Source organism: Urtica dioica, chromosome 9 (genome assembly GCF_054948205.1).
Source record: "Urtica dioica subsp. dioica isolate 48M chromosome 9, U.dioica_male_clone48M_v1_H2, whole genome shotgun sequence".
NCBI lineage: Eukaryota > Viridiplantae > Streptophyta > Magnoliopsida > Rosales > Urticaceae > Urtica > Urtica dioica.
Window position 1 is genome coordinate 29,505,058 of NC_142764.1, and position 12,372 is coordinate 29,517,429.

The 12,372-nt window shown below is 34.3% G+C and overlaps 4 protein-coding genes across 5 annotated transcripts; 2 read left to right on the forward strand and 2 right to left on the reverse strand.

Moving 5' to 3' along the window:
- The first annotated feature begins 488 nt into the window (after window positions 1–488).
- RBL5 (RHOMBOID-like protein 5) lies at window positions 489–1,837 on the forward strand. Its single transcript, XM_089626542.1, has 5 exons — window positions 489–745; window positions 863–1,026; window positions 1,115–1,290; window positions 1,370–1,626; window positions 1,768–1,837. The coding sequence occupies exons 1-5, from the start codon at window positions 489–491 to the stop codon at window positions 1,835–1,837; spliced, it is 924 nt and encodes a 307-aa protein (XP_089482668.1).
- Window positions 1,838–1,991: 154 nt separating this feature from the next.
- On the reverse strand, window positions 1,992–3,139 carry LOC149386679 (Putative thiol-disulfide oxidoreductase DCC). The gene is made up of 5 exons (XM_089626935.1): window positions 2,887–3,139; window positions 2,756–2,813; window positions 2,580–2,687; window positions 2,409–2,501; window positions 1,992–2,318 (listed from the first exon to the last, which is right to left on the reverse strand). Exons 1-5 carry the CDS (start codon window positions 3,071–3,073, stop codon window positions 2,237–2,239), a joined length of 528 nt encoding a protein of 175 aa, XP_089483061.1. The 5' UTR covers window positions 3,074–3,139; the 3' UTR covers window positions 1,992–2,236.
- Window positions 3,140–4,095: 956 nt separating this feature from the next.
- LOC149386680 (Peptidase S24/S26A/S26B/S26C family protein) lies at window positions 4,096–6,028 on the forward strand. Of its 2 annotated transcripts, none has more exons than XM_089627440.1 (8): window positions 4,096–4,298; window positions 4,630–4,742; window positions 4,853–4,924; window positions 5,055–5,090; window positions 5,184–5,229; window positions 5,316–5,403; window positions 5,632–5,689; window positions 5,771–6,028. In XM_089627440.1, the coding sequence occupies exons 2-8, from the start codon at window positions 4,632–4,634 to the stop codon at window positions 5,819–5,821; spliced, it is 462 nt and encodes a 153-aa protein (XP_089483566.1). In that variant the 5' UTR covers window positions 4,096–4,298; window positions 4,630–4,631; the 3' UTR covers window positions 5,822–6,028. The 2 variants fall into 2 exon arrangements, with proteins under 2 accessions (XP_089483566.1, XP_089483565.1); XM_089627439.1 differs by having other exon boundaries at window positions 4,097–4,323.
- A 2,067-nt stretch (window positions 6,029–8,095) lies between these two features.
- Window positions 8,096–10,605, reverse strand: LOC149386681 (putative polygalacturonase At3g15720). The gene is made up of 8 exons (XM_089626544.1): window positions 10,498–10,605; window positions 10,151–10,276; window positions 9,910–10,050; window positions 9,764–9,787; window positions 9,337–9,626; window positions 8,841–8,949; window positions 8,619–8,735; window positions 8,096–8,332 (listed from the first exon to the last, which is right to left on the reverse strand). The coding sequence occupies exons 1-8, from the start codon at window positions 10,603–10,605 to the stop codon at window positions 8,096–8,098; spliced, it is 1,152 nt and encodes a 383-aa protein (XP_089482670.1).
- Window positions 10,606–12,372: the final 1,767 nt, after the last annotated feature.

A 12,372-nucleotide genomic window follows, 5' to 3' on the forward strand; every position in this document is an offset into this window, starting at 1 on the left:
TTTTGAATCTTTGAAAGGTTTTTAAATAATTGAAATAGAAATTTTGGTCGTCATGTTATCGGTTTTCTTTATAGATTTTTTTTTTTTTTTTTTTTTTTTTTTTTTTTTTTTTTTTTTTAATGGCACGGTTGATGCTCACAAGTTTTTAGAACTTTAAAAGAAAAGCATGCTCTAATAAGAATAATAAATTGGATCACATCTTTTACACCACAGCAGTATATAACATGGCTCAACAACAAACAAAAACGCCGAGTACAATATCTTCAATTTTGAGCCCATCTTGTGAATAAATTAAAAAAAAAATATGATAAGTCAAAAGGATCACCGTTTATCTAATGTCGCAACTTGTTACCCAACTTAACTGCCTAAGCACCCAAAATTCACTCGTTGCCACCCAAACCCCTTAAAAATCTCACAAAACCAGCCATATTCCTATTTCCCTAATTTTATTATTCTCTCTCTCTCTCTCTCTCTCTCTCTCATTGATTATGGGGAAATGGTCAACACCACCGCCGGACATCGAGGAGGGGCGGCGGTATCCACCGGCGGCGGCGTGGTTTGCTTGGGCGGTGCCGCTCATATTCATAACTAACGTCGCAATGTTTGCCCTAAGCATGTACCTCAACAATTGCCCCGCCACCGCCACCTCATCGCCCGAAGAAAACTGCCTCTTCTTTCGCTACCTCAAAAGATTCTCCTTCCAACCTTTCCGCGAAAACCCTCTTCTCGGCCCTTCGACCTCAACGTATAAAAAATTTGATCTTATATTTCTTAAATGATATACACAGACGTTGTTGTGACTCGAACTCGTCTCCTCATTTTGACCTGATTCTGATTCTGGTCGACGTAATGTGTGTTATAGGCTAAAAGGGCTCGGAGCGTTGGACCGGAGTTTGGTGGTGGAAAACGGGGAGGCTTGGCGGCTCTTTACGTGCATGTGGCTTCACGCCGGAGTCATCCATTTGGTGGCCAACATGTTGAGCCTTCTCTTCATCGGAATTCGGCTCGAGCAAGAGTTTGGATTTTGTAAGAGAGAAAGAACCCTCATCTCGAAAAAGTTCATAAATTATTTATTTTTTTTGTACCAAAACTTTTTTTTTTTTAATTTGGGCAGTAAGAATAAGTACATTGTATGTCCTCTCTGGTTTCGGGGGAAGCTTATTGTCGAGTCTCAATCTCAGCTCGTCCCGAAACCCGACCATCTCCGTCGGAGCTTCCGGGGCGCTCTTCGGCTTATTGGGAGCCATGCTCTCCGAGCTTCTCACCAATTGGACTATATACGCAAACAAGGTCTCGCCTCGAATCTCCTTTTCTTTCTCTTTTCTCGGGTACTAAGGATCGGTGAAATTGACAAACGGTCTGAATTCAGTGCGCGGCGTTGGTCACTCTGGTTCTGATAATCCTCTTAAACTTGGCGTTCGGGTTATTGCCACATGTCGACAACTCGGCTCACGTGGGAGGATTTCTCGCGGGGTTTCTACTCGGATTCATTCTCTTGGTCCGACCCCAATACGGGTACGTCAACCCAAAGTACATTCCCCGGGGCTACGAAGGAAAGAGAAAGCCCAAGCACAAGTGCTATCAATACGTCTTGTGGGTCGTCGCATTCGTAGCATTACTTCTCGGGTAAAAAAAAAAAATATATATATATATATATATATATATATATATATATATATATATATATCAAATATTTGTTCTTTGAATCTCGATCTCAGTCTTTGATAAAAAATAAAAAAAAATAAAAAAAAAAACGTTCACTTGCAGATACACATACTGCTTGGTGAAGCTCTTCGTCGGCGACCAGGCGTTTCGAAAGAAGCGCACTTCTTTGTGAGCCGTGATTAATATCGAAATGTCGAAATTAATTTTGTCTTCTATGTCTCCGTGCCCTTGTGAAACGGAAAGAAAAAGGAAAGCGACGGAACTATGCACAGACTTACTTAACTAGTACTGATCATCACATTCAATTAGATACTGTGACACAAACATTAGAAAATCAAATAGCCTCTCATGGGCATCTTAGGACCAAGAGAGAGAGTGAGTTGTGACAATACTGAAAGGTTGTAGATATTGGCCTCAGGTTTTTCTCGTTCATTATGTATAAATACCATATCTTAATGTTGATCATGATCGTCCCATAACACTAAGCTGTTGTACACGAAATAAAATATTCGATTGTTTTGCATGGAAATAAAAATACCTCTGAGGAAGAACTATCTATCTGTATAATTTTCTATATCTCACAAGAGTCTGAACGCCCAAATATATTGTAACGGTTATTCGCCACATTGTCATACACTACGTCTCTAACAAACCTGTACATAAAAAAAAAAATTTAAACGAACTAATTAAGAAGTAAAAGATGATATATAATTCAGATCAATTTTTGAGAAGGAAACACTTACAGAGGAACTAATCGTAGAAAGACAGCTAGCTGTGGGAAAGGCAAGTTTATGTATTCCATTATTTTTAGAACAGCTTCTGACTTTACATATGCCCTTCAAATCAACAAGAAATGAATAAATAACTAAATTAATTAATTAGGCTCGTTAAATTTCAAATTAGTAATTTATTACCTGTGTTTTTCAACAAGCACAACACTAGATATATCGTCTGGCTCTCTTCCTGACCTCCTTAGGAGACTCTTTCCCGCTTCACTCTGGAGAGCCTCGTATCTTATTGCTCTGTTTAAATCACCAGGTTAAAATTAAATCAAACATTAATAACTGATAATAAAATTAACAGTATTTACTTGTTTCTGTCGTTGTCTCGGACGAATTTGACACCTCCGTTACATAAGTTGCAAACACCTGATTGAAATTCACAAGAAATCAAATTAGGCGACACTTTTTGCCAGTAAGAATGGGCTTTTCTTGTTGTTACCGTCGAAGAGCATAATTGGCCTCGAGTCTTTGTCGAAGAAGCCTGACGTGGCTTCGACCCAGTCCACTCTGGCAGGAGGAGGGGACACGTCAGCACCAAGCGCGGCGATTCTCTTAACGTGCGCCGAACGAGGAACCCGAACGCCTAATCGTGCGCCGCCACCGGGGATCGATAGTAGAAGCGCCATCGGAGCGAGTTTTTTTTTAGTGAAACGCTTCGAAACTTGTCACGACTACGAGAAAAAGAGATGCCATGTTTTGTTGGTTGGCTTGGGAGTGGCATTGGTGTGATTAAGAGGACGAGATGAGGGTAATTAATTTCCAATCTGACTGGTCCTCCTGCGAAGCGCACGTGGCAGGGTGGCTATTTTCCACGTGGAGCTTCTTATACCCTTATATAAATTCATTAAAATTAAATTTAGAAAAATAAATTATATCACCTAGATCCTAATTGTTTCATTAAAGATATTCGTTACACTTAAATTAAATATTATATTTTATTAATTACATATATAGTTTTTTTTCAGTAACAATCTTCGGCTCGGGAGATTCTTCGATTGGGCCAAAAATCATATAAAACCCTCTGAATAACTACAAAATTAGACATACAAGTTTTCGTCTATTTCGTGTGATTTCTAACATAGTTTAATTGGTAATTCTATATTACTTCTAAAATAGATATCGTGAATTTATTCTTCACTCGCAGCAAATTTGTGTTCGAAAAAAAATGTCTAGTCTATTCCGTAAAACTTTTTGATATAAATTAGCACAAATGTCAACTTTCAAATATTTCTCTTGCAAAAATTCAAAATTGTCGTTAGTGATTAAAAATTACATAATTATATCTTTTGATAGTTTTTCAACTTAAAAACTATTGAGAAACTCGTACTTTTCTTCTTCAATAGACAAGACTAACTCTTAAAAGTAAATTTCGACAAAAAAAAAAAAAAAAAAAAAAAAAAACAGCTTGAAACTAAAATTTTAGCTAAGAGTTAAACGACATGAAAATGTGTAACTTAAAATATGACTACAAAGCACAAACTAAATGAACAATGTAAAATAATTTTTTTTGAATTAAACTTAGATTTTAGAAATGAGACTTCAAAAGTCACTATTAGATGTAATTATTCATCCTATAGGCTATGTTAATGATAATCAAACTCAAAGAGAGCAATTAAAAAGATGTATCAAAGAAAGCAACGCAAATCTTTTATCATTATTATTTTCTTTTTTAAACCATACACATTTTTATTTAGCAAAACGGCGTAGTAAGGGCAAACATTAGAGAATTTTACAGACAAAGAAGGAGAGAAGAAGAGGAAAGAAAGAAAGAAAGAGAACGAAAGTTTGGCGGAGAAAATGGGTTGGATCGGAGAGACCGTGGATTCAATCAAATCCATTCAGATCCGTCAGGTTCTCTCTCAGGCCGTTAGTCTTGGTTCGTTTGCTTTCCCCTATGTCTTATTTCCCTCAATAACAATTCTGGTAGCTGAAGAACAATTGGGTTTTATATCGCTCTCTCCTCTCTCGGCTGAGAAAAGAGAAGTCTTTTGGTTTCAACGCGTCTTCTTGTTTTTCCGATTGAATAATTGTGACTCCATTGATAATTTAGACATAATGAAACAGTGAAGGAAAGACAATTTGTGCATAAAGCTGATATCTTTCTTAGGGAGAATGAAAATCTTGAGATGGGTTGGGTTGGGTTATGATGTTAATGCAAAAACTGGTTTGATTTCTGGGTCAGGAATGATTGTGACATCTGCGCTAATAATATGGAAAGCGTTGATGTGCATCACCGGAAGCGAATCACCCGTTGTCGTCGTTCTATCCGGAAGCATGGAACCCGGATTCAAGAGGGTACTATGATTATCCGATTATTCGATTCGATTTTCTCCGTAAATCTTTTTCTTTTCTTTTTTACTTGTATTAGGCTTTGAGTTTGCTTTGGGTTCTTTGATCAATTTCAGGGAGACATATTGTTCTTGCACATGAGCAACGATCCCATTCGTGCCGGGGAGATTGTTGTATTCAACGTCGATGTGAGTGACCTCTAATAAAGCTCTTTCTTTCAGCTTTACATACGTTGTTATGTCTGGAAATGTTCACAGATTCTACAAGTGTTGATATAACTCGTGACATTTGCAATTTTTTTTCTTTCTTTTCTTCAAGGGCCGTGAAATTCCAATAGTGCACCGTGTCATTAAGGTAAAGAGTTCCTGTCATATATATATATTTTTTTTTATTTATCAAACTTTATTGCCATGGCTATGCAATTTGTGATTTCGATTTTCTACTCAGGTTCACGAGCGAGAAGATACCGGAGAAGTTGATGTCCTAACGAAAGGTATGTTCTTTTTTTTTTTTTTTTTCTGGGTGATTACAGCACAAGCCATTGATGCTGTTTTTTTACTATATATGATTTTGTCTCAGGTGATAACAATTACGGGGACGACAGGCTATTATACGCTCAAGGTCAACTCTGGCTTCAGCGCCACCATATCATGGGCAGAGCTGTCGGGTGAGAAATTCAAACCTTTACCTTCTTCTTTTTTTTTTTAAATCTCTGTGGACACATTTAGAAAAAAGATATCAGGTTTAGTCGTGGAAATCGAATAAGATCAATTACTTTGGTTTTTTTCAAAGTTTTTAGCAAGCATCGTTCCTTTATCGTCTCAGATATATTTATGGTAGAGGCTAGCCGAGATTGCTCTTAACTTTAAGAAGATATTTTATTTACCGTTGGCAGGTTTTTACCATATGTTGGCTGGGTAACAATTATCATGACAGAAAAACCTATCATCAAGGTTAGAATTCTGCTCTTTAACTCCTCTAGCATTCCGGGGATTTGAGTTTTTTATTTTTATTTTCTTATATATGTTATGCAGTACATTCTCATTGGTGCTTTGGGGTTGCTTGTCATTACTTCAAAGGACTAAATCGGGCAAGAACAAATCAAAACATGCTTGTCTTCACACTGAGAATTTTCAGGTTTTTTATCGCCTCTGTATGAAGACAGGTTTAAATTTAGGTGATTAATCAATCATATACCGGAACCGTTTTGATAGGGCTCTGTTTTTCTTGGTCTTCTTTCAACACTTAGAAACCCGAGTTTTAACTTGATTAACACCTTTTTTTTTTTTGAAGTAATAGTCTTTTTTACGTTTTACTGATGTGATTCGTTACTAAACGAGTTTCATTTAGGGACTTATTAGAAGTCAAATTGACTCTGGCTGTTGGAAGAAGTAAGGTTACTCTAAAAAAACGATGGAATTAACTGACTCGACAAACGTATTATGAACTGGTAACATATCAACCATTATTATTTTACAAAATAGTCCCTCAACAAAAATATGTCACCATGAAAGGGTCACCGTAAATATATATTATTTGATAACAAAAAGGATCCTAACAAAAAAAAAATGTATATGTTATAACTGAAGTGGCCGAATCGGAAATACATGATTACGAATTGACGATGATGTGAATGTCGAAGGATTATAATGATTATTATTAATAAATAATAATATTAGAGTAATTGACGCAAAAATACTTAAAAGTTTTCGGGCTGTTACAATTCAATACTCAATCGTTAAAATTTACGGATAAAATACTCGATGTTAGAATTTTGAATCACCGTTACTATTTACAATAGGCATTAAAAGTAGACGGTAAAACATGTGTAAGACCAGAATTTTTCGAAATTTAAACTTCAGTGAATCCTAACCGTTCATTTAAATGTTAATGACTAGAGTAGTAATGTTGATTCAAAATTCTAACATCGAGTATTTTACCCGTAAATTTTAAAGATTAAGGATTAAATTGTAATAACTCAAAAACTTTGAGTATTTTTGTCGTCAATTACTCGTAATATTATTATTATTATTATTATTATGATGTAAAATTGTATTGCCTATAAGATATACCTATTTGGCTTTTATAATTTTAATATGTTCTCCAGACAGAGCAATGTAATTAATAATTAAAGTGACAAAACGACATATAACTTTGGTATCATCTGTTTTTCCATCTCCAACGACCCCGCGATCCATTACACTGACCAAGTTGCCCACCATATGAGGCTTTTAACTTTCTGCTAATTCCAATCGAAACCATGCACAAAATCAATAATATTTTGAAAATATTGTGATGTACCTGAAGAAAAACACACACATGAAAAGCTAGCATTCGCTAAAACAAATAGTCTTCAAAGGAGTAAATCGGGTATAGAACAAATCAAAACACGCATGCCTTCTCTGCGCATTGAAAGTTTTCAGGTTTTTGATCGCTTGTGTACTACGACATATTTAATTTAGGTGATTAATCAAACATACAGAGGAAGCGTTTCGTTAGGGTTTAGTTTCTTGGTTTTAGTTCAACACTTGATTAGAAATCCGATTTATAACTCGTTTAATTCATTATATTTCATTTTAAGTAATATCTTATTAAAGTCTTTTTTTTAATGTTTTACGGATGTGTTTTACTCTTTACGTTTTATGTTCAACACTTAGAAACCCGAGTTTTAACTTGATTCATAGTTTCGGTATTAAACCGTCTGATCATTATGGACACAGATGTCAAATTGACTCTGGCTCTAAGAAGAGGTAAGGTTACTCTAAAAAAACGATAGAACTAATTGACTCGACTACATATGTTATACTGGCTCAGATATCAACCACTATTATTTTACAAAATAGTCCTTCAATAACAAATTATGTGACCATGACGTGTCCAACTATATTATATCTGCAACTTCTACCGCCTGTTCACCACGAAGAAACTATCTAAAATCAGAGATTGTATTAGATAGATTCATAGTTTAATTATTAATAGAGTCGATGCTTAAAAACTTGACATATATATTTATTTGATAAAATGCTACACTTTTAATGCCAATACGCCTTCTAACTAAAGATTACGTTGGTGTTGATTGATGCTAACTGTTTCCTGTGTTAATTCACGCTTTGGCCAATGACTCGTGACTCAGATTTCTATAAAACTTATTATTTAAAAATTTGAAGAAGTACAACATGTGTTTAGTAAAGTACAAGTGCATAGTACTTGAAGAGTATAATAAGATAGTATAAGGCTACAAAACGTAGAGAGATGATGAGTATATATATCCTAAAGAAGTACACATACAAACACATGTGTATATATATTATTAACTTTAACGCAACAAAAAATAAATTAATAAAATAAAGACAAAATTATCAGCCGGATGCTAAAGATTTTAGACAATGCAGCGCAGGGACAGTGTCAACGGAGGTTCCGTGAACATTTTGACAGGTGGCGGTTGTTGGTTGGGCCGAGACAATGTTGACATGGTCAAAGATAACGTTGGTACATCCGAAGAGCTCGTCGCACTTCAAAGTAATCGCTTCCTCGCTCGATGACGTCCCATGAAGCTCCGTGTACGACACGTCGCTAATTTGCACCGCCGATCCCGTCTGAAAATATAATATTCATACATAGTAAATTTAACATGAAAAAAATGACTGCACTATTAGAAAAATGCTATTCATTGCAATGAGAGTGCTGTACTTAAATTTATATGCGTTTAGGATGGGGCTTATTTGAAAATATAATCCCTTGGCGGGGTTAATATGAAATTCACCATGTAACATTAATAATAACAATAAAAAAAAAATGGAGATAGATATGCTTTTACAAAATCATTTTGATGCATGTAAAAAGTTGGTGATGCATGAAAATATAATTAATTATTTTACGTACCGGATTATTAGGACACTGATTATGGGGACAGTAGTACTGGTCAATGATGACCGGGTTTCCAGTGTTGGTGAATGTTATGTTGTGGAATGATATCTTCCTTGCATACCCATTCCCTCCCTATATATGTCGTATATATCACATATTATATAATCAGCCTTTTACGTAAGGTAAATTTTTTGACGTGTATATATAATACATAATATGTATGTACTATACACTTACTTCCCAAGTTTTGATCCTCACACCATTCTGGGTTTCTAAGAAACTTGAATCCTTCACGTGGATTTCCTCAACTTTATCTTCGGATCCATCTTTTCCCAGGCTTCCAATACTAAAGGTGGAAAAAAAAAATAGTATTATGTACACTATCAACACATATATATACACTATATAGAGTTTCAGTTTCATGTATAGATTTTATATGTAGGACCGGGTTTTTTGTATTTTGTACTTATTACATGCATTACATCCAATTCTATAAGAAATTCGATTGCAATGAAATTTAAAATTGATAGATAAGAATAAATAAATAAATAAATAAAGAGAAATATTATATAATAAATAAAAAAATATAAAATTAAGGGAAAAATTTTAAATGAGAAAAAAAAATTCCTAGAACCATAAAAAAAATCCTAAATGGTAAATAGAAAATTTCCCGTACCGTTTTTTTACAGTTCAGAGTATTATTTCCAGCTTACAATATGAAAATATATAATACCTGATTCCGTGGCCCGGACCACATGCGACGGAGGTAATATTGACGTTAGAAGTACCGCCATTGATGGCAACACAGTCATCACCGGTTCCGATAAAGCTGTGCTGAATTGTAACGCCGTTAGAGTTTGCAATGTCTATGCCGTCCGTGTTTGGGCTATCTTTCGGGGCTGATATGTGAATTCCTGAAACTAAAACGTTATTACAACTTGCTATTGAAATATGGTTTCTTTGGCTGTCTTTGTGTGTCACTCCACTCAGCTTTAAGTCATCGCAGCTCGTGAATTTCAGCGCCTATACACACACACACATATAGTCATCAAATAATTCATGGTCTATGTAATATAAAATCAACATTAAAATCAATAAAACAAATCAACATTTAAATATATATATATATATATAATGTATATGATTAATTAGTTACTTACTGTAGGCTTCACGTTCTCATTAATCTGCAATGAAATCAAACATAGCTTGTGAGAGTTTGATTAATTAATTAATTAAAATGATTATATATAAATATTTGTAAATTATTATAACTGAAAAAATGGATATGTAATATATTTTCACTAACTTCTTTCCACCAGTTGATCCCATTGCCATTGATCGATCCATGGCCAGTAACAGAGAGCGAGTTGACTCTAGAGAATTCAAGCCAATAATCTAAATTGCCTGACCAATTTGACTTATCCGGTGCAATTATTTCACCACTAACCTGTAAAATTATTTAATATGTTTAGGAAAAAATAAAAAATCAACATGTAGTTTATAAGAGAAGATTTCATCAATATCACTGTAAATCTCGAAATACGTACCTTGACAATGACTTTTGATTTGCAAGGCCCTTCAAACTTAATAGAATTCACAAAGAATGTCTTTGTCTCGGGTATATATAGAGTCAACCCATTTGCACATACCATTTTCCATGCATCCATGAAAGCCTGCGCTCATATTATTTACGTCAATTATTTACAAATAAAAAAAAAAAAAAAAAAAACAAGCTGACCACCATGTAGTGATTATGATGATGATGATGATGATGATTATTATTAAATGTAAAACTGTATATGGCCTAGCTATAAGACAACCTATTTGGCTTTTCTAATTTTAATAATCATCTGTTTTTAATTATATATAATTAAGTGACAAAAAGAAATATTACTTTGGTATCATCTGTTTTTCCATCTCCAATGGCACCGTGATCCATTACATTGACCAAGTTGCCACCATATGAGGGTCTTAACTTTCTGCCGCTTCCAATCGAAGCCATGCACAAAATCAATAATATTTTGAAAATATTATGAAGTACCTGAAGAAAAAAAATAACACCCATATGAAAAGCTAGCATTAGCTAAAATATTTATACTTGAAAAAAAAAAAAAAAAAAAAAGAATTACAGACAACATTCTGGTATCATTTGAAGACTCACCATTGTGTTGGGCATCAAAAACATAACAAAAGAGAGCTTAGCTAATAGAGTTCTAGTAATTGTTGAATCAATAGAATTGACGAGTTGTAATGATGATTAACACATGCTAAGTCACCACATTTTATAGTGTGCCTAGTGAATCACATCTGATACGTTATTATGTGAGAGTATATAGACTTTTACCATATGTATATTCTCGGATTGCCTCTGATTTTTTTTCTCTTTAATAACTCAATTAAAGTAAATAATCGGCACAAATTCTATGCAGTGTCGATTGCTAACAGAATGCTCATTTGTTGCCGAAAATTGGAAATCATAATGGTTTAAGATAGCATTTGCTGCCATATAGCAATGATTTGTCTTTAAACACGATTAGGGAAGAAAAAATTTGTTTGGTTTGACAAACATCAAAGTGTCTGATTAATTTCAACATAATGGGATTTCCAGAAGAAAGTATAATATCTGTAAAATGAGAAGAATATTATTCCCAAATTGTCACACTATTCAGGTATACAATATTCTAATTTATACGATGGCTATACTCCCTATTCTAAAAGTTGTGACCGGTATCTATGCTAACTTCTTATGGAATAATCGTGAATAATCTCGTCACCACGGGCTCTCGTGAGGCAATATTGCTAAGCTAGAAAATTTTCGACGAAGATAGCCTTTGGACTAAGTTTATGGAAGATATGTACGGTAATGTGCATCATAGCTCCTCGATTACGGGTTTTGTTTAATGATGGCTCTATTTTGTGTAAAAAAAATTAAAACGTATTCTGGCTATCTAGTCAATTTCAAACTTGATTTTAAAAAACTAGTCAAAGTTTCGTTTATTTTAGTAAATTAGACTTTCACCATTATTTATCAAAATTAATGTGTGAAAATGCTAGAGGCAATCATATAAAATACTCTCTGATTAATGAGGCAACATCGTCTAATGTGGCTAAATTTTAAACATATCCAAAACGTTAGGTAAATTGCGAATTCAATATTTCAAGTGGCGTAGTCCATAGAATTTTTCAAAATTAAAAAGCTATTCCTCATCTTTGAAAACTATCAATGGAAAATTGACAAAGGTGAAGCCTTGTTCTGGTACGGTAACTGGTGCGACATTCTTCTTATTCAATTTGCTCCTCCCATTTTTTATGGTGCTCTTACTATTGCTCAAGGATACTTGGACTCCTGCTTTTGGACTTGGGGCTTGGTCTAATTGAGCTTAGACTACTTGGCCTCGTTCTTGAGCGACTTTTAGCTCTTGAACTCAATTTTTCATTTGTGAAAATGACAGCATAACATGATTCACCCAGTGATATGGATTATATTTCTTTTCTCGGTATAATAAACCTCTATGATACATGATATATTCATTAATTTTGAATCCTTGCTCATAACACTTCTTTCAATTAATGAGTTTCTTTTTCTTTGCTTACATATCCGTTCTTTATAATATTGTTTATTATGTTGACTTGAACAAAAAATCGTCAATCAAACAAGTCAAGCACCTAATGCGCGTTCTCTATATAATCAAACATTGATTGCGAAACTGACGAAAGTGACGAGACATGATCAGAAATTCAAATATATAAATGTTAAAATAGGGCAGAA

Excerpts from the sequence above, each read along its gene's own strand:
- RBL5 (XM_089626542.1), top strand. The coding sequence starts at position 489 with ATGGGGAAATGGTCAACACCACCGCCGGACATCGAGGAGGGGCGGCGG. Across the intron at positions 1,027-1,114 it reads CGAGCAAGAGTTTGGATTTT|TAAGAATAAGTACATTGTAT; the intron begins GTAAGAGAGAAA and ends TAATTTGGGCAG. Across the intron at positions 1,627-1,767 it reads TTCGTAGCATTACTTCTCGG|ATACACATACTGCTTGGTGA; the intron begins GTAAAAAAAAAA and ends GTTCACTTGCAG.
- LOC149386679 (XM_089626935.1), bottom strand. The coding sequence starts at position 3,073 with ATGGCGCTTCTACTATCGATCCCCGGTGGCGGCGCACGATTAGGCGTT. Across the intron at positions 2,814-2,886 it reads GCCAATTATGCTCTTCGACG|GTGTTTGCAACTTATGTAAC; the intron begins GTAACAACAAGA and ends AATTTCAATCAG. Across the intron at positions 2,502-2,579 it reads GTGCTTGTTGAAAAACACAG|GGCATATGTAAAGTCAGAAG; the intron begins GTAATAAATTAC and ends GTTGATTTGAAG.
- LOC149386680 (XM_089627439.1), top strand. The coding sequence starts at position 4,245 with ATGGGTTGGATCGGAGAGACCGTGGATTCAATCAAATCCATTCAGATC. Across the intron at positions 4,324-4,629 it reads CTCTCAGGCCGTTAGTCTTG|GAATGATTGTGACATCTGCG; the intron begins GTTCGTTTGCTT and ends TTTCTGGGTCAG. Across the intron at positions 5,404-5,631 it reads ATCATGGGCAGAGCTGTCGG|GTTTTTACCATATGTTGGCT; the intron begins GTGAGAAATTCA and ends TACCGTTGGCAG.
- LOC149386681 (XM_089626544.1), bottom strand. The coding sequence starts at position 10,605 with ATGGCTTCGATTGGAAGCGGCAGAAAGTTAAGACCCTCATATGGTGGC. Across the intron at positions 8,950-9,336 it reads GGTCCGGGCCACGGAATCAG|TATTGGAAGCCTGGGAAAAG; the intron begins GTATTATATATT and ends TTCCACCTTTAG. Across the intron at positions 8,333-8,618 it reads ATCAGTGTCCTAATAATCCG|ACGGGATCGGCGGTGCAAAT; the intron begins GTACGTAAAATA and ends TTATATTTTCAG.